The sequence below is a fragment of the Cyclopterus lumpus genome, chromosome 10 (assembly GCF_009769545.1).
Source record: "Cyclopterus lumpus isolate fCycLum1 chromosome 10, fCycLum1.pri, whole genome shotgun sequence".
NCBI classification, from domain to species: domain Eukaryota; kingdom Metazoa; phylum Chordata; class Actinopteri; order Perciformes; family Cyclopteridae; genus Cyclopterus; species Cyclopterus lumpus.
Window position 1 is genome coordinate 19,598,747 of NC_046975.1, and position 22,752 is coordinate 19,621,498.

The following is a 22,752-nucleotide window of genomic DNA, read 5'->3' on the forward strand; positions in this document are numbered from 1 at the left end:
GTCTAGCAGCAGAGTCGGCGTATCGCCTGGGTGCATTCTGTGGCGTCCTCTGAACCAGTGTGTGTGTGTGTGTGTTCTTGAATGTGTGAGTGTGTGTGTGTGTGAGGTTGTTTCCGCCTGCACTGCCTGTAGAAGTGCTGCAGTAAACATCCAGAGCTCTGCTCAAATATATGAGCTTCTGATGTAACCAGGCAACAACCCCCAAGGACCAATGAGATGGGACGGGCTGAAGTTGGGAGCCAATCGTAAAGAAGGAAGGACTTCTACGAGCCAATCGAGAGTCAGAAAGGGGAGGAGGTTTGATTTAGTCTGTCCACTCAGTGGTGAATATAAATTCAGCAGTTATTACAGTCAGAGGGCTACGCACACGCACGCGCTGGCACACGCACACGCACACACACCTTTCAGAATGGCAGCTTCTCAGACAAATACAGGCATCAATACATTTTACGACAAATTATTGATGACAAAGCGATGGAGAGGAGTGACAGTGATGCTTAAAGAGCTGACCGGAGAATGAAACAGAAAGGGAAATATATAAATACAAGAGGGAAGGAGGAAAACAAAAGAAAGGAGGAAGACAGCACTAAAAGTGTGATTCAAGTGTAACTAACGTGTTTCAAATGAGCATTTCACACATTTCGTTAAGGGCCGTGTCCCCGAAAGTGTTTTTTTTTTCCCAGCGGAAAAAAAAAACGCCCAGCGGGAAGCTCAATTTTTCAGCCGAAACACTTTGGTAGCATCTGGTTGCTATGATACGGTATATCATAGCAACCATACACAAGATGGAGTACTTCTCCGGCCCTCGCTCTGGATGAACAACGCAGGGGAGGAAGAAGGACCCGAAGGTCCGTGTGGCTAATGATATTTTGTGGGCAAGGAAACACCACGACGAATAGCATCGTTTAACCCTGTTTGATGACGTCTTTGAAGGAGGCCATGTGTCCCGCCCCTCCTGCACTGTGATTGGGTAAAAAGTAAAAGTTGCGGTCACAGCATTTTCAACTATCGGTGACCCCCCCATCCCCTCCCTACAGAAAGCCAAAGTTGCACACTCAGCGCCTCGTTAAATAATTAAAATAATAAACTGGTATCCGGATAGCATACACCTTTGGTGGACATGGCCCCTCATATCTGTAACGCCACCATATGTGTGATAACAGTCACGACTGAACTCAAGCAAGCACACAAGGAAACTTGTTGTCCTCTTAATGTGTCCGTGTCAGTTCCAACAGGACAAGACTTCAGATTAACTTGGTTCAACTCAAACTAAGAAAAGATGTCACGCTTAAGATTACTCAGGGTTTTTATCAAGCACTCAAAAGGGGAACTCTAACAATACAAGCTTTGATAAAATACTTAAAATGAAGAGCAAGAATATGAACAGAAAAACCTGAGATTACTTGATAAATTAAGAGCATGTTAGCGTGGTCCAGAATAAGTCGAGTCATTCTAAGATGCAACGCGGGGCTTTCAGAGATGGACGAGATTTGTTGAGTGCAGACTTTCAGTGTCTTCGCCTGTGAGTCTGAGTGGAATGGTGCCCACTAAACAACCGGTCCAAATGTCTAAACCTGAAGTCAGGAATCCTACATCATAAAGGATATTTGAATGGTGAACACACATTAGAAATATAATTAACTGTTGTATAAAAGTCAATATCAAACAGCCGAATAAGGGGGTACCATCAAAAGGAAGATAACCTCACAATGGTTCTTTCTCCCATCGAGATTTAGTTGTACTTCAATACGAGTAGGAGCCAGATGTACCACTGATTTATAAAAGTGTTTCAACCACTGAATGAATCGAAGAGGAATCCTGTTAAAGCGTCAAACTTTCTAAACTACAACGTTCCACAAATTCCTCAAGGAAATAAAGAGTAACCGTCACGTAACTTCAGTCTTCAATCATCAACTCGTTTTGCCGTTCCTGATACTTTGAGCCAAACTCTAATCTAAACATTTGACGTTATCATCTGTGAGTAACCCAAAGGAACTACAGGGACAAGGTGTTGACACAAAAGAGGCCTCGGCAGCAGCAGCGTGTGGGCTGACAAATCAAAATTATTGTTTTTTCTCCTCCCTGTGAAGACGGAGGGATGCAAGTGCTCATTAGAAATCCAGATAGGACTTCTGTACCAGCACTGTGGGGGAGAACGGATAGCACACGTGGTGAGTGGTGCTATCTAGGTCAGTTCGTTTTCATATTACACATTGTGCCCGTTGCAGGGGCCCGGGCCTTGACACAATCGGAAAGTGAAGTGTGAGGGAGGCAGGAAAAGGAGGGCAGATAAGGGCGAGAGAGAGAGAGAGAGAGTACTTCTTTCTATATGTAATCGTAGTAAATACGAGCGAGTGTATTCTTTGAGTTTTAAATGGAACGATGATAGAGGTGTCTCTTGAGAATGGTCCACGATTGAACAGTTACGTTGTCTCTATACATTACGTATGCACCGTTAACATGCAGTCTGTACTACGGTATGTAAGTATGGACACAACTTTCCCTGCAGGGACGCTGCAAACTGAGATCAGCGGTAAAAAGGCCATTGTTTGTAACACAAGCACCAACCAAAAGCCCACTGTGCTCTCAGCCACTGCCAACATGCTGGAGTTGAAGAAATTGAGATTTTAAACCTACATTTTGATTAATCACATCCTGCGTGCATTGAGCTACCTCTATATAGAAAGTATACTTAAAAATAGGCAAATTCAAGTGAATGTACAGGGTATTTAATGGTTTTCAATTTATTTTCAATTATTTTTGCACTATATATTTGGTCAGATGTTTCTGTGTCTTATTTCCTCGGATCAATCATAAAGTAAAAAGTGGGTTGATCTATGAACTAGGTCAAAAAACCAAAACCACCGATACTCCTCTACTGCACGAACCTATACACTGTGTTAATTTCTATGTAGAAATCCTGCAGACATATATGATTCACCATTTGTGACAGATATGACACGTCATCATCAATTCAGTACTAAATCAAGTATCAAGAAAGCACCTAGTAAAGATGCTTTCTGTCACACATGTGTGACCAAATAAGGCAAGAAGGGACATTAAAATGCAACAATCGAGGAGGGTTTGGATGCATCAACGCCCGTTCTTGCTTTTTGTCCGTCACGAACTTCAGCTCACGTCTTGGACAGCTGTGATTGCATCGATTGCTCACTGAAAGGTCCCCAACAAGTTCAAAACTAAACCTGGTTCAACACCGAGTACAAAATGTGGTGAATCAGAGTCACTCTTCTCCGGGCATAAAATGCAACGGGCCCTTTTACGCAGAACAATTCTGGTCCAATTTTAGGTAATCGATACAAGAACGGTGATCCGAGATGGCACTTTGACAACATTTAAGATAAGTGTTTGATAATGTGTTTAAATTATATCTACTGGGTTTACCTTTTCTCTCCAGAGGTCTGACATTGCGTTTTGAAAAAAACAATCTATAAATCGTTCGCGAGTACAGACCCTTTCCAATCCCCCCACCCTCACGGCCCTCCCTCTGCCCTGTGGCTCTCCCTTTCCTCCCCATTAACCCATGCCTCCCTCCCGCTCCTCCTCACCGTGGCCAGGAGTGCATCCCAAGAGTCTCTCTGCCGCGGCCTGCCAGGACATTTCAGTGGCCTCATGAAAAATACTTTCCACAGCGAGAGAGGATATAAGCAGAGTAGGGGAGGGAAGTAGTAACAGGGGAAGCAGAGAGATCAAAAGATAAATACCAGGGATTATAAATAGATTTTAAATGAGCGGAGGGTGTCAGCATGTAAGGTGCGTGTGTGTGTGCGTGTGTGTGTGGGGGGGGGGGGGGGGGGGGGGGGGGGGGGGCTGTCAGTCTATTAAGAGAGCACTGCAACAGCCAGAGGACAGACTTCCCTGTCTGTCAAGTGCTAGACAAACAACTCAGCCTCAGTTAATGTTGAGTCACGGGAACTTTCTCTGTATTTCAGAGCTGGCACAACCGGTTCTTTGTCAGAGAATAACTGATGAAACGCAACTGAAACAGCCAGGGAGTTTCAAGTTAATGAAATGCATACGTAAACAGACTCATCAAAAATCAAAAATCCTCACGGCAGCGCTTAAGGTGAGTTACTTTGGCGACGATTTGAGAAAGGGGGAACACTGCTGGAGGACGGACACGAAATTAAAGACAACAAACTGAGACGCAAGACAAAACAACAACTGTTTTTTCATTAAAAGAGCTATGCTTTTGAAACGGACCACACACACACGCACACACACACACACACACACACACTCTTAGAATTCATGAGGCTGCTGGTTTGGAAAATATTTCATGAGATGTTAAATTTTCCCCAAAAAAAATTGTCCTCAAATACAATTTTACCATGATTACATGAAAAAATGTGTCAATTAATCCACCGACAGAAAATCAATTTGCAACAATTCTAGTAAGCAAAAAAAAATCATTGAAATATAAATTAAATATTCCCCGTTTCCCTTTTCTTGAACGTGAAAATGCGTGTCTTAAGTTTCCATAATCGTAAACTGATCATCGAAGGTATTGTATTGGCTTGTTGGTCGGACTAAGAAGCTATTTGAATATTTCAACGTTTTCACTGTTGACATTTTTTTTAGACCAAACAATAAAAAATAATAGGTTAATTGATATTCAAAATAGGCGTGGCAGTATTTAACATGACAACAAGAAAATCGAAAAATGGGGAAAAATGAAAGTAGTTTGTTTTCCTCTACATTCACAGGATCAGAAGAGAAATCCATTATCAGTACAATTGTGTTTCTCTAACCAATCATCTCTGGCTGTGCTGTAATTATTGACTTTTTTGGACGTTTGGGATTTGTTACACGCGGTGCTGGAACAAAAAATATGTGGGTTTCCACACAAAAACCCAGAAGTATACCCAAACCTCACTTTTAGGTCAGATGAGCAAGTAGACTAAATGCTTCAAAGGAATTCAGAGTGCTTGATATTTTTAGCAGTTTAAACAGATGCATTCTTTAAGCTTCGGGCTGACATTATTTAAATGGATTTGTGGTGTAGGCTGCAGACTCTGTATGCAGGTCTATGTACGCAGAAATAATCCCCCGGACCAGACACTGAGGTTAAACAAGGTCACGGGGATGATGGCCGCAGGCTAGCAACAGCTAAAAGAGAATTATTACTAACGAGAGCATGCGACTGAAAGATAAAAACAGTTTTGGCCAGCGTTGTTTAATTTGAATAATTTGCTGCATGTAACTCCCCCTCCCTCTCCTCCTACATCTTCATCAGCAACCATTAAAGCTTTGAGAACAGCTGCCACCTAAAACCATCCACCAGTACAACACACACAAATACAAACACACACAGGAGGGGTACAATGTGTCAACTACTCAGATATTAAAACGATGCAGACACCCACTCACAGATGACACACACACACACACACACACACACAGACACACTGCAGCCGCCTGAACTCCCTTGTTATCCATGACCCGGCGTATCACAACACAGACTCCTGAACTCCAGCACAATGGGAATCTTGGCAACGCGTTTAAAACATAAATGTTGCCTCGATCCAGTCACGTCAACTCTCCAACTTTAATTCGTGCCTTTGTCTCCGAGTTACAGCCAGAGATATGTTGCATGTGCTGTATGGTCTCAGTCCTGTGAGTGTGTGTATGTGGATTATGGATTACACTGTAATCATCTTAAAGGCCAGTGGGACTAGGAGCCAGACTAGCAGCATGACCCTGACCCCCTCCCCCACCCACAGAGAGAGAGAGAGAAAGAGAGAGAAAGACAGAGGCAAAGCCCAGTGAGTGTTGTAAAGCATCACAGCGGACTGATTTATTGTCCTACATTGCTTTACAACTTTGCCTTTATCTAAGAGGCAGCCAGCCACTGAGCAACTACAACATTGTCGTGCACACGGTGCTGAATGATGAACGCAGGTGTTTTTTTAATTTTTTAAATAGACATAAAAAGTAACATAATTAAGTGCACCTGCATGACTAATGGCATCTCGACACAGATATCGAAGCTAATTTAAATAAAAAGGAAAATTCTGCGTACATTTTCAACTCACTTGAGAAGACCCTAATGTTCCTGCAATGGGATCATTAAATAATGGGCAGATGATCTTGTGTGGAGACTCCTTTCTGGAGCACATTTTTAGAACAATATGCCATCCTCATTACAAGGTGACCAAAGAGAATAAAACTGAATTGCCCATCTCATCTAATAATGGAAGTGGTTGGGCCTCACCTGGCTGAGGGGCTGTCGTCAGTGGGTGTGTGTTGCGGTGAGTCAGAGGAGACAGGACCCTCCTCTCCGTCCTGAGGCAGCTCTTCACATTCGGCCTCGCACTTCTCATCGTCCAGCAGCTCTGTGATCTGAAGACAGAATTAAAGAAGACACAAAAGGTTATTACTTAAATATATATATAGGCTTTTCTTCTTTCTTTTTTTTGCGGTGAAAAAGTGTGTTTAGACATTGCTATTTATAGAACAAAAAGGTTTACGGCCTGAGATTACCACAGTTACTAATCTGAAATTCTTAGTTTTGGGAGTCGATTTGGTTTCCCACAAAATAAGGTTTAAGAAATATAACGGTGCAAATATTAGAAATGTGTCTCCACCTTCTTTTACACCTTAACAGCCTTATGAGGAAGACAAGTAAAGAAGAAAATAGCATCTGTTCCAGGACTTCTATGAATTAAAGAGACTAAGGTTATGTTCACCCAAGGTAACTATTTCATTATTATTATTAACTAAAGCTGTCTTGTCTAGCAGATGTCACCAGTGTACACATGTAAGAACCTCTATATAAAAAAAGGACATTGGAAATTCATTCCAACCTTCTGAATTTGTAGGGATTAAGTTTCTGGGGGTTAAATACTATAACTCACCTTCACCGTGCTATGTGAAGATTACATAAATACAATTTCCCATGTCATTTTATTTAGGTTAGTTTATTTATGTACGTGACTTTCAGTGTCTGGAGAGGAACGGTCCAGAACATACATGAGCAGAAAAGAGTTATGGTTAGATAGACTCAAGGAAAGTTTGTTCTGTACGACATTTGAATATACATTAAGATAAAGAGGAGCACACCGACACCGCAGATACAGAAAAGCAAAGTGCTTAAAAACCAAACAGATATCATTTTCTTGGAAGGATAGAATTACAGATTGCAGGAGGCTTATTTCTGCACACTAACTGAGAGCTACAGTAACATGGAGTTGTTATGTAACGAGAAAATAAGATGTCTAATGATTTTTCAGCACCTGTTGATGGCGCGGTCTGGACCACTTTACGAGGTCTCGGTCTCATGTTCCACCTGGGTTATAAGTCATACATGGTCATATGAGCGAGAAGAAGCCTCTCAAATCCTAAAAACTAATAATCTGTATAATTTGCACGATAAATTAGACCGTGATAGACAGCGACATGGTGGTTAAATACATCCTGGCTGACCTCCGGGGAAGAACTTTAGATCGATGTCAGTCTTCCCTGGCACATACCGGACATTTGATGATGACGTGCATGACACCAATATCTCTAAAGCACTTTATCACATGGCCTTTTAAAATATTACGTGAAGCACTTTTACATTAAGCACTTTGTATTTTGCCTTGTAAATAGAAATACAAGCAAGATGGAGAAAAAGGAGGGAGGGGCGGAGGGATTAAAGTAGGACTAAATGACAGATCAATTTCATGTTGACTTCGCAATGTACCCATGCATGAGAGTCGAATTATGCATAATGTAATAAGGCAAAGTAGTCCTCACACGAGCAAAACTATTTTAATGCTCGACATGAAATGAAAACCTTGCAATATATATTAAGTATGATTTTCACATGAGTTAGTTACAAGAGCCTACAGTTACCGTGTGGCGAGGATGAAACAAACAGGAACTGTTGTTGGACAAAAATGCATTTGCTAAATTTAAGTACTTTGTTTTTTAAAAAGATGGTGTGAAACAGGAACAATTATCCTCTTTACAACTAATGTAAACATTTGGCAACTTGTAAATGTCAATTTAACACAACAATAATATATTTTCCAGTATAGTTCAGCCCTCGTTCAAGCGATAGAGGGCAGAATGTATTGAATCTGACAGTAGACAGAGGGAGGAGGGGAGGAGGGAAGGAGGGAAGGAGAGGAGATAGATTCTGGAGAGAGAAGTGAGGGGGTAGTAAATATGTAGACAGGAATAACTCATAATACAGATAGTTGACGGCATGTGAACAAGACACAAACAGAAATCCTTTGCCAGTAGTTTACCGATGATAAATAGTTGCTTTCCATATTTATTCTGTATTATTGTCAACTGATATAAAACGACACTCGTGATTTAAGCTAAACCCCTTTCAAAAAAAGCTTTTTCATGTGCCGTTATTTGCAACGAGAATCATTTCAAAAGAGACAGTCGACCCTAAAAATAAAAGATACATATTTTTCCTCTTGCCCGTAGTACTAATACGTTTAAAAAAACCTCACCAGTAATGTCTCTTTCCATAAACTATGACTCGGTTAATACACAGACCTTGTTGTGAGCAGTTTCACGTCGGAACTATTTTCTTTCTCCAAAACTACTACTAGGCTCGTGTTTATAGTGTATAGCCGCTGATCCACAAGTAGATGCACAATATCTTGGTCATGATTTCTGTAGCAAGACGTTGCTTTTTAAAAATATATTATTTTGTTGGTGCTGAGAAGACCAGAAGGCAAATATCTCTACGGTCGATATCTCCAACACTCGTCAACTCACAGCAAAACAATTTAGAGCACTGCAGGTAAGAGGAAAAATATGCATTTTTAATTTCGAGGTGTATTGTCTCTTTAAAAATAAACTGGGGTAAAACCCCTGGAGGAAACACGGGTTAAAAGGTCCCGATGGATCTTCGTCGCCATGAGACTTTCTTCTCCTCCGTCTCTGTCCTCTGTTCCTTCCTCTGCCTCTCGCCTTCACTCCTCTCAACAGCAAGCCCATCTGCTGCTGTCACTGTGTCGTTGCTACGGCAACACCCCTGTTCCAAGTGCTCCGATTGGCTGTCAGGGAATTATCGTCGTATTGTGCAGATTATGGAAGATGACACACAAAATTCCTCTAAGTGTGCATGTGAGTGATTAGATAAAGAAGCCATACTCTAAACAGCTTCAATCTCTGCGTATTTATTGTCCTTGCGGACAAAACATTAAATTGTTTCTCAAATTGAACTTAGTGAAAATGTGCAGAGCTGCATGTGATGTGCATCTTTGGAGGTAAATGTTAATAAATCGTATATATATATATATTATATATTGACTAATTAGAACTTCAGTTTCATATATTAACACAATTTACTGTTGACTGGTAATATCTTAGTTTGACACATTCAATAATAAAGATATTTTAAAATGTGTTGAATGAAAGATTTCTAAGTGATTTAATTAAATCAGAATTTAAATAAATATAATTTAATTATGACTAAATAACTATTTTGAAGATGTTCTGAAGTTTTAAATGTAATTTGAATTAAGATATATATATTAATGTATCATCTAACCCTAACCCTGACTGAAACTAACGGATTATCTAAATTAGATTATGGGACAAGCAGTTAGGGATACCATCTCTGCATTTAATCAAACAAAAAAATGATCATCATAATTATTAAACAAACAGCGTCCTGGTATGACGCCGTGTGAAATTGTTCCTGATTTCATGGGCAGAATAAGAAATTCCTAGATTGTGGGACCTTAAGACGCTGATTGAAAGTCTGATTTACATCATCATGTAAAATTAATTTAATGCAATTATAATATGAATGGACATTGCGGTGAATATAACCTTGGATTATACGCCATCAAGAGCATTTTCCATCACGGCCCGCTGATTTGTGATATGCAAAAAATGAGTCTGGATATAGAAGTCCCTTTATGAATAATCATTACAATGAATGAGTGGACATAATGAACAATGGAACGTGAATGTATAACAGGCGTTCATTCAAATGGTGTGAATGCGACTGAGGCCCTGCTGACTTAGTTATCAGAGAGCCGTTGAGGCGATGTGACAATGTTGTTGAATCCCATGTTGGGATGACCTGGAATGATCATTCTTAGAGCTGGAAATATTGTCTTGTTTGAAGACTGTGGGAAATCATGATAACTCACAAATTAGTTTACTAAAAAAAGAAGTTGCTGTGTGGTTTAGACTTGTTGATAGAAGAGCACATCTCTGTATGGTGTGTGTGTGTGTGTGTGTGTGTGTGTGTGTGTGTGTGTGTGTGTGTCAGAGTGGGTGAAAAGACGGGGCAGAGAGGTCCCTGGAACAAAAGGTCCTGGCCTTGGCCCTGGTTTAGTGGTCCGGTCCAGAGTTTCAGGACGGAAAACGGAGAAAACAAAAATCCCCACTGACATCATTAGTGGGCCAAGAACACAGAACAATGACAACAGACCAGGAATGACATTTCATGTCTCAAAATGTCTCAAAGGATCTTTTGTATCCCCCCCCCCCCACACACACACACACATTCTGATGGTAGATTGGTAAACACCAATTCAGTCAAAGCATTGTATACAGAAAGTATAGTTCTGTATACAATGGTGGTTTCACTAACCTGGACTTCAACACTCACTGCTAATTTCATTTTGCATGAGAAGCACCCAAGTGTTGCTGTCATGTTTGTTGTTTGTAGAAGTGAAGGCTTGAATTTGGTATTCCTTTTGTTGTTTACACAAACAACAAAATATCAGCCTTGGCTTTTGTTACAATGCCCCGTTTTGTACACCAGGGGAAATGCGGCAGAAGCAACGCAGTCACCACCAGTTTTACAATTTAGTGTCTGTAATAAGCCCATCCAATCATCTAAATTGACCAGAATGTAATGATATCTGCCCGTCTGGGTATATTCTGCCTGTGCACTCATTGATCGTGACCGTATTCTTACGGTACACACAATAGCCATGTTCGTTGTTTTCATTCATAATGAGCATTTTGAGGGAGTGGCTGTGGAGGGAGGTTTGCTAGATTTAGCAACTTTTGGATTTATTGCTGAGCTACTTTCATTGGAAAAGATAAAGCAACACTTCGGTTGGATCGTTTAAAGATCTAGCGTCCTCTTGCTAGTTTCTGAAGCTTACCGATTCAAGCTTCTTTTTACGTTTCAATGAGGTAAATCCATACCTGCTGCTGTACTATTGAACACACAGGAATGCCACTAAATCTAAAACCAATCAAGCTGAAATAAACATCTGAACACAAAAACACATTAAGGCTCAATTCTCACAAATTAATTAAAAACACAGATGCTCATCGCTGAAGGGAAATAATCATCGTCACGTTTCTCTCATTTCTAAGTTTGAGGGAAGATCAGACAGGTGTGCTCATTGTTGTGAGACTGTACTGTTTGCTTCCAGCAGTGCCACTGGAGAGGAGCCCTCTGGCCCAACGTTCCTGCAGTGAGTGGGCTGCGGGATCCTTTTCTCATCTTTAAATCCAAATGTGTTAGAATATGATTTACAGACGTTCCAAATTCTCTCCGAGCGCCTCGTGAAATGCAGTCGCGATACATAAAGCAACGATGCGGCTGTGTGACACTTGACGTAAAAGAAAAGTGTGAATGTGTGCAGGTGTGTGCGTGTTCATACGACATGTCTCCTCACAGAGATATTATACATCCACCTTGATGTCCAACTAAGCCATCACGTTCCAACTTAAATAGGTTATTGTTCATCAGCATACCACGCATACTGAATTATTTATGTTCAGACCTATATAGGCCGGAACATTACTCCATTCACCCAGCTCCAATTAATACCCAGAGTCCAGGGCGCAGCTGTCCAATCACTGTGGCATCTCACACATGGCTCAGCTCCAGAAGCACTTGACTAAGTTGGCAGAGAGGAGGACGGATCATGATGTATGCTGAGGTCACACTAACAGACCTGGAAAATTAAAGCCATCGTTAAGAGACTGATTGAGTGGACAGTCAGCGGACTGTCCGACACTCAGCGGGCCGGATGAAGTTCCCACTTAAGTCCTCGTCAAGCATGTTGTACATTAACATTGCTGGCTTCATTTGTCTGTTAGGTTGACGTTTGTCACGTCTTGAGTCAGACATGACGGGATCTTTGAGTGTGCATGCAGTAGGGAGGGTGTTCTCATCTCACACGCTGCATCACTGGTGGATCTTTAACACTTTTGCTGTTATAGTCTCGATTTAATTGCCCTTGTGAGCACAAGGGACACTAGTAGCCCCATTCTCACAATTAATCAACATTTATATTTTAGTTTGTTTCATTTATTTAGAGAATTGTACCGCCTATTTTATTAATGCAATGCACAAGACTTTAATTTTTGATTGCACACATGCAGCATTTAAAGTGTTCATGCCACATGAGTGAGAATTGAAACCATAGGGAGGTGTGCTGCTTTTTTCTTTTCTTGCTTTTTTTTAAAATCCCAAACTGCAAAAAATATTTAATTTCTCTCTGAGCATTCTTGCTTACGTGGCATTTATGTTAATACGACTGCTTTCAGACTTGTGTGGGGGTTTCTCTAAAATCAGAACTAGTGAGATGTGGGGAGGAGTGACTTCTCCATAGAAGTGACTCCTTTCTTATTCAGACGGACGTGTCACAACGAGGGCTGAGATTCAGTGGCCAAATTAAAATCAAGCCTAAAAGCGTCATTGTGTCACGATTGAAATGGGACACCTTGCTTACTTTCCATATTTCACTACACACCAATTCTGCCTTGTTGACGACATTCCAAAAAGGTATGAGTCAGAACGGAGCATCTTGCTTTCTATTGCGAGAGGATTCAAATGAGGTTGTGGTGGATCACTCGTTTTCTGCCTCGTGGGATGCGGAACCAAAACGGACTCTCCAGCTGTCCGGCCATTTGCGCCAAGCAAAAGATAAAAACGCCACGGGCTATTCCAGTACTGCACGCACAGACACGGTGACATTTTAAAATTGTTATTTCAAACAAATAAGTGAATGAGCTTGTGATTACAATTATTCCTCCCTACTTTGTCCAGATACTCAGTGAATCAAAACAAACACACCCACCGGTATCATCATAGCAACAAGCCTCGGCACAGCCTCGCTCTTACCAAAAACAATAATTCAAAAAGGGACTCCCATTTTTGCCAAGAAACAAGCCAAAATCCATTGTCAGATCCGTGCCCGCCTCATTGCGTTTCAAAGTTATGCCCAAACACGTCAAACTGTCTTTGTCTGTCTCACTCACTCCATGTTTCGTGGACTTCTGCCCTTCAGTCTCTTACAACGTCTGTCAGTTTCTTACATTTAGCATCGTTCATCATCTCTGTAGTTTATTCTAATGGTTCTAATTATCCCTCGTGAGGCGTTTTGAGCTTTGTGATTGGTCTGGAAGCAGGTGTGTCTCTTGTGTGAAAGCAGGTGTGTGTGTTGTATATAATGCCCCTTCATGAGGGTTTGTTTCGCACAGAGATCCATCCCCAGCGTAGAGCAGTGACTGAAGGTGTGAGCTGCATCATTACATCATTGCCAGCTTCTTTTCTTATCTTTCCCCTCCCTCGCCATTGCTCTCTCACTCCCTCCGTTACTTTCGTCCTTTTCTCTCTCTCTCTGCACTCTCGCCATTTCTCCCCCATCTTCCTGGCCACTTGTTCTCCCTCTACCTCTCCAAACCGCCCACTTGTGTGCCCTCTTTGTTACATAAAACACAGGGATCAGCGCACAGATGATTTGTCTTGACAGATTTATTTGCTCACTGTCCCTGCTGCCCGTTCTTCTGCTCTCTCTCACAAGTCTGTCTATTGGTAATGTTATACTCTTTATTCTCATTCATCTGACACGCCATGCAATAAAAAACAACAACAAACAACAAAGATATATATACTGTAGTAGCTATCAGTGACTGTTTATAGCCTTTAATGTCAACATTTAAATATAATATTTTCAGAGCCCTTGCTGTGTTGAGATTGTCCTCTTAGGTGGTGACATGAGATAACAATCAAGGGTAATTATTGTCTCCGTGTGCATGTTATCATACAATAACACAATGTAATTAGGCCACTGTAAAGTAAAATGTTGCCCATGTTATTCTTGGTGCTGCTGGCCCAGCAGTCACGCGGTGTTGCTGGGCAACAGGGGGAAATGCCTCGGAGTTTGTTTAGTCTGCCAGTCACGTTCTCTGGGTTCAATGCAGACGTAAGACACAGTACGGTATGTATAGTTCACCCCAGTCAAAAAAGCTCAGCCATTAAACCACATCCGTACTCTAATCTCAAGCCTGAACACTTGAGACACCTCAGCATGCATTCAGCGCTGTGTGTGTGTGCAGGACAGTGTGTGTGTGTGTGTGTGTGGGTGTGTTGGGGTGGGGCTCTTCTAGATTCTTCTGAAAAGTATTTTGTTGACCGAAGAATTTTCTGTTCAGTAATACTATGTGCTGTACTAGATAGAGGAAGTGATTACTCATATACTCATACAACACAAGCACTTCCTAAACTACTGCGGCTAACTAATAATCCTCACTGGGGTTTGTTTCATTGGAAGAGATTTTGTTTGTTTACTCGACAGGATGAAATAATTTTATCCTAATATGTGTTTCCTAATGTAGCCTGTACAAGATGTACAAACAAGTATCTCTGGAGTCAATTCTTGTAACTGATTTTGCTTGGAATTGTTTAAATGTCCGTTTCTCTCCCGGAAAGAATTTCACCCCTGACCCTCAGTGCCGTTAAAGAGGAAGAAGAAAAGAAAAAGAGGCGAAGACAAAAAAGGAGTTTTGATGTGTTTTGTAATTGGAATATTACTTCAGGGATGTTGACAGGGAAATCATTTATTAATAACGTGTCCTTTATGCAAAGAGCCTTGCAACAATGTGGAGTCGATGCTTTGTCCTCTATTGCAGTGTTTATTGTTTTTATTTGCAAAGTGAAAGTTAATGTATGCATGAATCGTGGGTAGAAAAGACGCCTCTGGGTGAAGGGAGGGCTGAACAAAAGTAGATGAAACATACTTTATATATCTATAAGGAGAAGTCAGAAGAAGAGGAGATGTGTAGGCCTGAGACCGAAGACTAAAATAAGGAATAAGCTGAATAAAAGGACAACCTCTCTGTGATGTCTGACAAACGTTTATCTGCAACGGCTTCAACAACATTTAGACCTTCTTTACCATTCAAGTACTGACACATTTGGAGGTTTCACGAAGCATAGCAACAATGAGACCATGTTTACAATTGTTTTATTCTACCACATGTACAAGCGGATGATTCTGACATTGTATTCAAGCGATTAACTGAGTGATGGCGAGTGAAGATATAGAAGTTAGAAACAAAAGGGGGATGGGCGGTACCTGTTCATTGATGGAGCTGTAGTCGTTGGTGGTGGAGACGTCATCTTCCTCGGAGTCAAACAGGCCCTCTTGGTTGTCCAACAGCTCTGCCAGGACTCTGCTGACAGACTCCTGGTCTCGAAGGTCCTCTCCTTCTGTTGACAGACTGCAAACACAAGACGAGAGAAGAGTGTGTTGTATCGGTTGTCCACCGCTTCCCATAGGGAGGTTAAATAATAACAATAACTGAATACATGCATGTGCCTCTGTGCAGCAGCCGACAGTTGGAACCATTTCTGCAAAGGCATATCGATTGTGAATATTTAAGCACATTTATCAAAAAAAGCCTCTTACTGGAAGATGTCTGGTCCGAAGACGGCGGCCAGCGTCCCGATGTTCCAGCTCTCTTGCTGAAGGGAAGCCACGCTGGCCAGGAAGCGGCACAGGAAACGCAGCAAGCCGTAGTTGAGCTGGGGAAGCTGCTGCAGCAGGTACTTCAAGTTTCTACACAGTTCCTCTTCGTTGCTGTAGTCTGAAAGTTGTTAAAGAGAAGAATGCCGGTTATGATTATATGTGAATAATAAAATGTTTACATGCTTATTTGCAGTCACTTACTTTCTACAATTACTTTCACTTATATTCACCATCCCCGTTATAATAATATGCTTGAAACAATGGAACGCTCGATGTCGCAACAACGCTCCTTTTCATTACTGTATTTGGAGATACTGTGGAATGGATTATGATTATGGGTTATCAATTCAATTCCTTCAGATTCCTCACTAAAGAAAACATAGAAGACACAGAGAAGATTGATTGCACAATCCTCTGCGAGAGGTGAAATGAGGGGAAACGGGAGATGGCGTTAGAGTGGAAAACGTAGTGGTGTCGTAATGCCATTATAGTATATAGACAAGAATGAGAAATGAAAGACATGGAGAGTCCCGGCAAACTCCCCCACTGCTGTAATCTGCATGACAGACACAGGAAAAACCATCATCATGTAAATAGGATTAGAATAGATTATCTGTGATTAAAAAAAAGGAAGACAGGGCAAAGAGGAGCGACAGAAACAGTCTATATTCATGTATATTGAAGGCATTATTGGTCATTTCATTTTTTTTTTTTTCAATGTACATATGGACCTGTACTTGTATAGCGCTTTTCTAGTCTTCCGACCACACAAAGCAATTTAACACTACATGACATCATTCACCCATTCATACACTGATGGGAGGGGCTATACCTGCACATCAGCAGTAACTAACATTCACACACATTCACACACCGTAGGCACAGCTACGGGAGCAATTTTGGGGTTAAGTGTCTTGCCCAAGGACACATCGACATTGGCTAGCGGAGCCGGGGATCGAAACCGCCAAACCTCTGATTGAAGGACGACCCTGCATGTGATGCATCATCAGTACTGTTTTCATATGTGCATCATCATCAGTACTGTTTTAAGATAGACAAAACACAGCATTTAGGTACCTGCAGTACTTCTCACCTCCTAGTGTTATGAAAGCATTTCTACTTCATTACTTAGCCTTGCACCGTGTGCTCACAGCTCAGATAACTACAGTCTGCATGGCCTCAGTCATAACATGTTCACGTAAAACCAACGAGGATGAAAATCCACAAACGGGAGACAATAGTGGGTGTTTTTGTACTGTAAGAGGGCGGGGTGACTGAGTGGGTGGAGAAATGGCCTGAGAAGTGGGAGAAGCCGTCCCCGTCACACACCTTGGTGTAGCTGTAGAATGTGTCCCTGTATCGCCGTTGGGATGACCGGCTCAGGAAGCTCCTGCAGGAAGAGTCGGAGGAGACTGACAGCTGACGCCAGGTCCGCCTCCTTCTCTAGCTCCACCTCCTCCCCACTGTCATAACGCTGCCGCAGCCAATCCACGCGCTCTGCGTTGCCATTAACAAGGAAAAGCCCCTCCAGGTCCAGAAGACCTGATGACACATAACACATGACACAGCAATTATTACTTTGGTTAAAGACATATCATCATTTTTATTGGTTTGATTTGGTTTGTTTTTAAAACCACCTAACCGTGTGCACAAGCCAGGAGACAAGCAGTGAAATATTAGAATGAAAGCTATAAAAAGTAGGTTTGTTTTTGGAAATCGTATTACATAATTTACTCGGACAACTGCTGATTCAAATTGAATTTGTTTTTAAATAGGCTATTTCATTCCTGTGCACAACCGGACAATATTAAGATGAACATCATTGCTGAGAAGATGGAGTAATCACAACCCTACTCCACTAACACGTCACTTGCATTTATGCTTTAATCTCTGAAAAGAGGGCCTAGTTATAGCTGGGCTTTGAAAGTGCAGTTTTCTTGTAAGTGATTTATCTGCTGGACATTCCAGCATGTTCTGTAATTGTAGCTGTAAAAACTCCTTATCTGCTTATAAATGACACGCTTTGGTCTCTGCAACATGCCTGTGTGATTGTGCTGCAAGAATGTAAATGTAACTACCGGAATGGAAATACCTGCTAAATAGAGTGCGGTCATGTGCTATTTCTGAGCTTTGGACATAATGAAAAATCACCCGGACTAAAATAAATAACTGGCTGACACGTTGATGTAATAGAAAACTTTGAAGAATAAACCGGTAACTTATTCCGTATAGAAAGGCAAACTTGAATTTGATCCCGCAGCTAATAGAAGTGCAGGGATCTGTGTGTGCATACAAGCGTATGTGAACTTCTCCCCCATCAGTATGAAAAAAAAAAATAAAAAAAAATAAATAAAAAACAACAGGCATGACCACATGCGTTACCATTACTCTGAGTGATAAGACCAGTCTTTGTAATTAAAAGAGAAATGTAAATCGGGGTGATGTTCCATTAACTCGTTGCTGATCGACCCATTTGGGCAAATTTCCCCTGTTGGCTCCAGAAGAAAGCGGTTGACCAACGGAGCCTAAAGGAGCTCAGTGTGCTTCAAACAGCACCGGTTTGTATAGAGAGCTATTTGAACATGTCTGAAGAAAAAAGAGTTTATGCCGGTTACAAATGGGGATACCGAAGCGCACTTTCGGACATTCTATCCTCGGAGGAATTCATGGTTTTGCACTAGAATGAAAGAAAAGAGAGATTTTCTCTCCGACAAACTATTTTCTTGCAACCATGGTTCAGACATGAAACTGCTCAAAATAAGGTGTGTGGATTATCTCGAGTAACCGCGTCATGATTTCTGGAAATGGACAACGCTGTTGAGTTCTTCAAATTAATTTCTTTGGTGACGAGCCGAGTGCAATAAAGTCTTATTATATTCAAGAGAAGAACAGACATCTATATGGTTAATATCCCCAAAACTAAGCAACTCACACCAAAACAATCAAGAGGAAGAAGAAAAAGGTGTATTTTTGATTTTGAGGGGGTTAATTTCTAAAGGCAAATAATAGAAAGATCAGACGTGTACATCACTTAACTGTCATGCAGACTTTAGAACCATCAACATACATCACTTTTGCCATATTACTAAAGCCCTACGCCCACACAAAGAACCCATGGAGGGTCCAACACGATGAGCAATGCTTCGAGACGTTTAAGTGTCAATGTTGTGTTCTTGCAGATGAGGAAACGGCTTCCTGGTGATTCCTTCCGACTCCTGTGCACTCCCTGGTTTCCCCATCTGTTAACAAGCCAGTCCCGAGGGACATATTTCCATTTTACAGCGCAGCATTCGGCCGGTGGGACCACCGTCACAATCAGAGCACAGAAATAAAACAAGCACAATGCCTGTTCAACATCACAACCTCCGTACTGTCGATTCACGATTCAATTGAAACATTGATCTGCCCTATTTAACGCTGTAAAGTAACTGTTCAAATTGTATCACAATCATCTTTCACAGGATGCCACAGCGTTGGTCCGACACACCTTCAAAGTGCTTTCCATTCTCTGTCTTACATCATATTACCTTTGTACGTCATATTTTCAACACTCTGCTCCGTCTAAAACCTCAGACACACAAATCAAACAGTGGGGGTGAAGGCCTATTCACAGGCTGAATAACTTCTGGACTGGCAGCACCACTCTCATTAATGCGCCGGCAGAGGTCCGGGAGGATTAAAGACTTATTACATAACCTCATATGGTTGAGTGGCCCCGGGTCATTCAAACCACCAACCTGCTTTACTGGTTACTTGAGTGGAACTGAGGTGAAGATTCATTGCAATAGTTTAAAAATAAAATGTGTTTTACTAGAAAATATCTTTTGTGTGATTTCACAATGAAAGACAGAACCGGAATTAGAAAAGGAAACTTTATCTATTGATTAACTTGTCACTGCAGATTTGGGTTTAACATCCTTTCTTGATGTATTAATAAGGTTCACAACCTCCAGGCCTAGTTAAAACACTTATCCAACAACCTTTCCATTACTTTATATTTACTGTATGATATGTAGATACTTCCAGTATGTCCAGGATCCCACTGGCCTGTCTTGTAATCTTTAAATCTCAATGATTCCATATTGATTCTCGGGATACTTCCCATTATTAAGTAAAAGCGAACCATTTAATGACTTTTTTAACATTTCCTTAATTTTATGGCATTTTCACAGCCATTAAACTGCTTCTACTGCGAGACACAACGTAAATCAATTCTACAAATTAATCTCCGGTTCGTTTAAAAATTTAAATTAAATTAAATGTGGCTCCAAAAGTCACCGTTTTTTTTTATTTTTTATCTCTGAGCCTCTCGTCCTTCAAAGCAAGATGTCTGAACTGCCAACCAGCTGTGATAAAGACAGTGGCAGAAGACTGAAGTTCCTGCTCTGCGAGGCTTGAAGAGAAATGTTCCGGGGGGGTGGGCAAAGGCCCCGGGACAATACTTTGGTAGGTTCCTCCCTTCACTGTAAAGCTCATCTGTTTTCACAAGCGGAGCTGCAGTTGAGAGGACTGTTATATAATAAAGAAGGAAGTGGACCTTGGATCTGTCTGCCGGTGCATTCAGAGTTCATCTTATCGCACAAACTGGATCTCCACTAACAACATATTTTGGTTCAACAGCAGCAGGGCGTGCTTGGGCTACTGAAACATTAAACAAGGCAACGAGATGTAACCGAGCAAGTATGTACTTAGAAGCGATAAGTGAGAACCAAAAAAAATGGCATTCAAGTGGGCTGAAACTGGTATTCGTCTTAATCTTGCGCTCCCGGCTCAGTCATAACTCATGTGAAATGTCACTATGATTCAGCATTTTCTGTCATAATCAGAACAACTCCATGAAAGTGATCAGACCGGTCTTACTCTGCTGGACAATACAGGTTAAAAGAGACCCTGAACCTCAAATTGCTCCCAATACTTAGAACCTGTTAAATGCAGAAGCTGTATTTTAATAGGTGAGCTGTCTAGACATTTTATGTGACTAATTAAATAAAGTTGAAAGATATTAACGAATCTTTCCCACTTTGTTTGAATGAGACAAAATGTCATATTTCTTCATTCAAAAGTTAAATACGTTCGCTCCGAACGAAAGCTGAGATGAATGAGAAATACTCCAGTGTTACTATAATACAATAAATTAAACTGAAGGCTATTACAAGACAATGTACGCTCTTAATACCTGGAGGGGGATGTAGGTGCATATTAATAAAGTGCAATACAAGAGCAGTGGAATGTTAAAGATCCGCTCATACAAATAGGATATTCTGCAGCCTACGCCGGCAGAATATCCTCTCTTTGTATTAAAATATTATATCACCGCAGAGAGATTTTGAGTTGTTGGACTTTGTGGATTTTTGTAGCACCGCTCTGCTTTTTTTCCCCATAATCTAAAAGTAAAAAATATTTTATTCAGAGTGTAGCCACTTTGATCATTTTCATGGGCAAGAAGCAATTTGATAAAAGACGCCTCGTTAAAGCATAAGTACTATGAAAGTGGTGTTTCGTTAGTGCGTGTGTGCGATCGTGTGTGCGTCACTCACCATGCTCCTCGATGTAGTCGACAATGTGTTTCACCAGTGCAGGAACCTCATGGCCACTGATCGTGTGTGTCCGTGTCACCTCCTCCAAAGGAACGCCAAAAACACGCGTGGTGCTGGCTGAGCTCCCGCCCTCATTGCCTGGCAACGGAGACACACTCTTCCTCATGGCCGCCTCCTCCTCCTAACCACAACCCCGCCAAGACCTCACGTCTTTAGGGAAGGGGGAGAAATGCAGAAAGAGGGAGATTAGACGAAACGTCAGACAGAATGATTTACAAAATAAAAGCTTTGCTGAAGGATTCGGCTCGGCTTAAAACATCATTTTATATCGTTAGTCGTAGACACACAGCCAAAGAGTGGAGAAAAGCACAAACAAAAGGAGCACAGCGCATTCAAACGTGAGAGTGGCTGGTTTACACATTGTTACATGTTTGTGAACCTCCCCTCCTGATATATAACAAGCAAAGAAGAGGAGGAGGAGGAGGAGGAGGAGGAAGAGGAAGAGGAAGAGGAAGAGGAAGAGGAAGAGGAAGAGGAAGAGGAAGAGGAGAGAATGGGTGGCAGCAAAAGGCGACTGGTCAGCAGAGGCGTTTAGACCTGCGGCCTAATTACAGAAATATATTCCAACTGCTTTTCATATTTTAACTTAGGTTTCAAAGACAGGAACAATCCTATCGTTTAATCAGAGAAGCAATTCCAAAACTCATGTGTCTGTGTCCCATCCCATCTCAGACCTCCTAGGATTATCTTAACTTTAGAAATCCTAACTATAACTGGAAATTATTTTCTTCAATTGGCACTCCTCCTGTCAGGCCGGTATATATGTTTACAATTTCCTGGACAGCTACTTATGATTGACAAGCTGGCCCCTTGGCTAAAAAACCGAGGGCAGGGAGTAGCACGTCTATCAAATTCAATTTGAATTCAGGAGAAGGGTCTATCCCATCCAAACTCTTCTTTGGAAATCCCAAAGTTAGGACTGTTCTGTGATAGCTACATTCCTGGAAGACCAAACATCCTGAATGTTATCCGAAGCTGTGATAAGACCTAGAACAGGTGGAGGTGAAGAGCAAGAGTATGTATTCTAGTTAATTCTGTGTCTGGTGAAAGTCCAATCGGTGTTTTCCAAAACGGGAAATTTAGACCAACAAATGGCTCAAATTCATTTTATAACAAGCCTCAATGACATGTTTGTAAAGGACCCATCTGTGGGTCGACAAGATGTTACAAAACGGAGGCTAAATGTGTCACTGCATTTAAGGAGCTGTGGCAGTGAGAGAATGAAGCCGATGTATTTAGGTAAAGTGGTGTTGCTGTCAGACAGGTGTAATTAAAGCAGAATGTCCCCCAGTATAAAGTAGTATTGTATCAACTTAATACAACTATGCAATCCCAGAGGATGTTTTAAATTACATAAACACGATTCCATGTCAGTCAGTTTTTTATACTTTTTACATAATCATACTTTGAAGGTCATTACTTAAATTAAATTCTCGTCCCTACAGTATTTG

The 22,752-nt window shown here is 41.3% G+C and overlaps 1 protein-coding gene across 10 annotated transcripts in view; it reads right to left on the reverse strand.

The window, feature by feature from the left end:
- fam13b (family with sequence similarity 13 member B) overlaps nt 1-22,752 on the reverse strand; it is a 64,034-nt gene that overhangs the window by 23,984 nt on the left and 17,298 nt on the right. For all 10 annotated transcript variants that reach the window (XM_034543801.1, XM_034543795.1, XM_034543798.1 and 7 more), the window contains exons 3-7: nt 21,242-21,451; nt 17,034-17,246; nt 15,645-15,822; nt 15,312-15,456; nt 6,233-6,360 (exon numbers count right to left, since the gene is read on the reverse strand). In XM_034543801.1, the coding sequence (XP_034399692.1) occupies nt 6,233-6,360; nt 15,312-15,456; nt 15,645-15,822; nt 17,034-17,246; nt 21,242-21,407 (830 nt within the window). In that variant the 5' untranslated portion in view covers nt 21,408-21,451. The remainder of the gene's footprint in view (nt 1-6,232; nt 6,361-15,311; nt 15,457-15,644; nt 15,823-17,033; nt 17,247-21,241; nt 21,452-22,752) is intronic.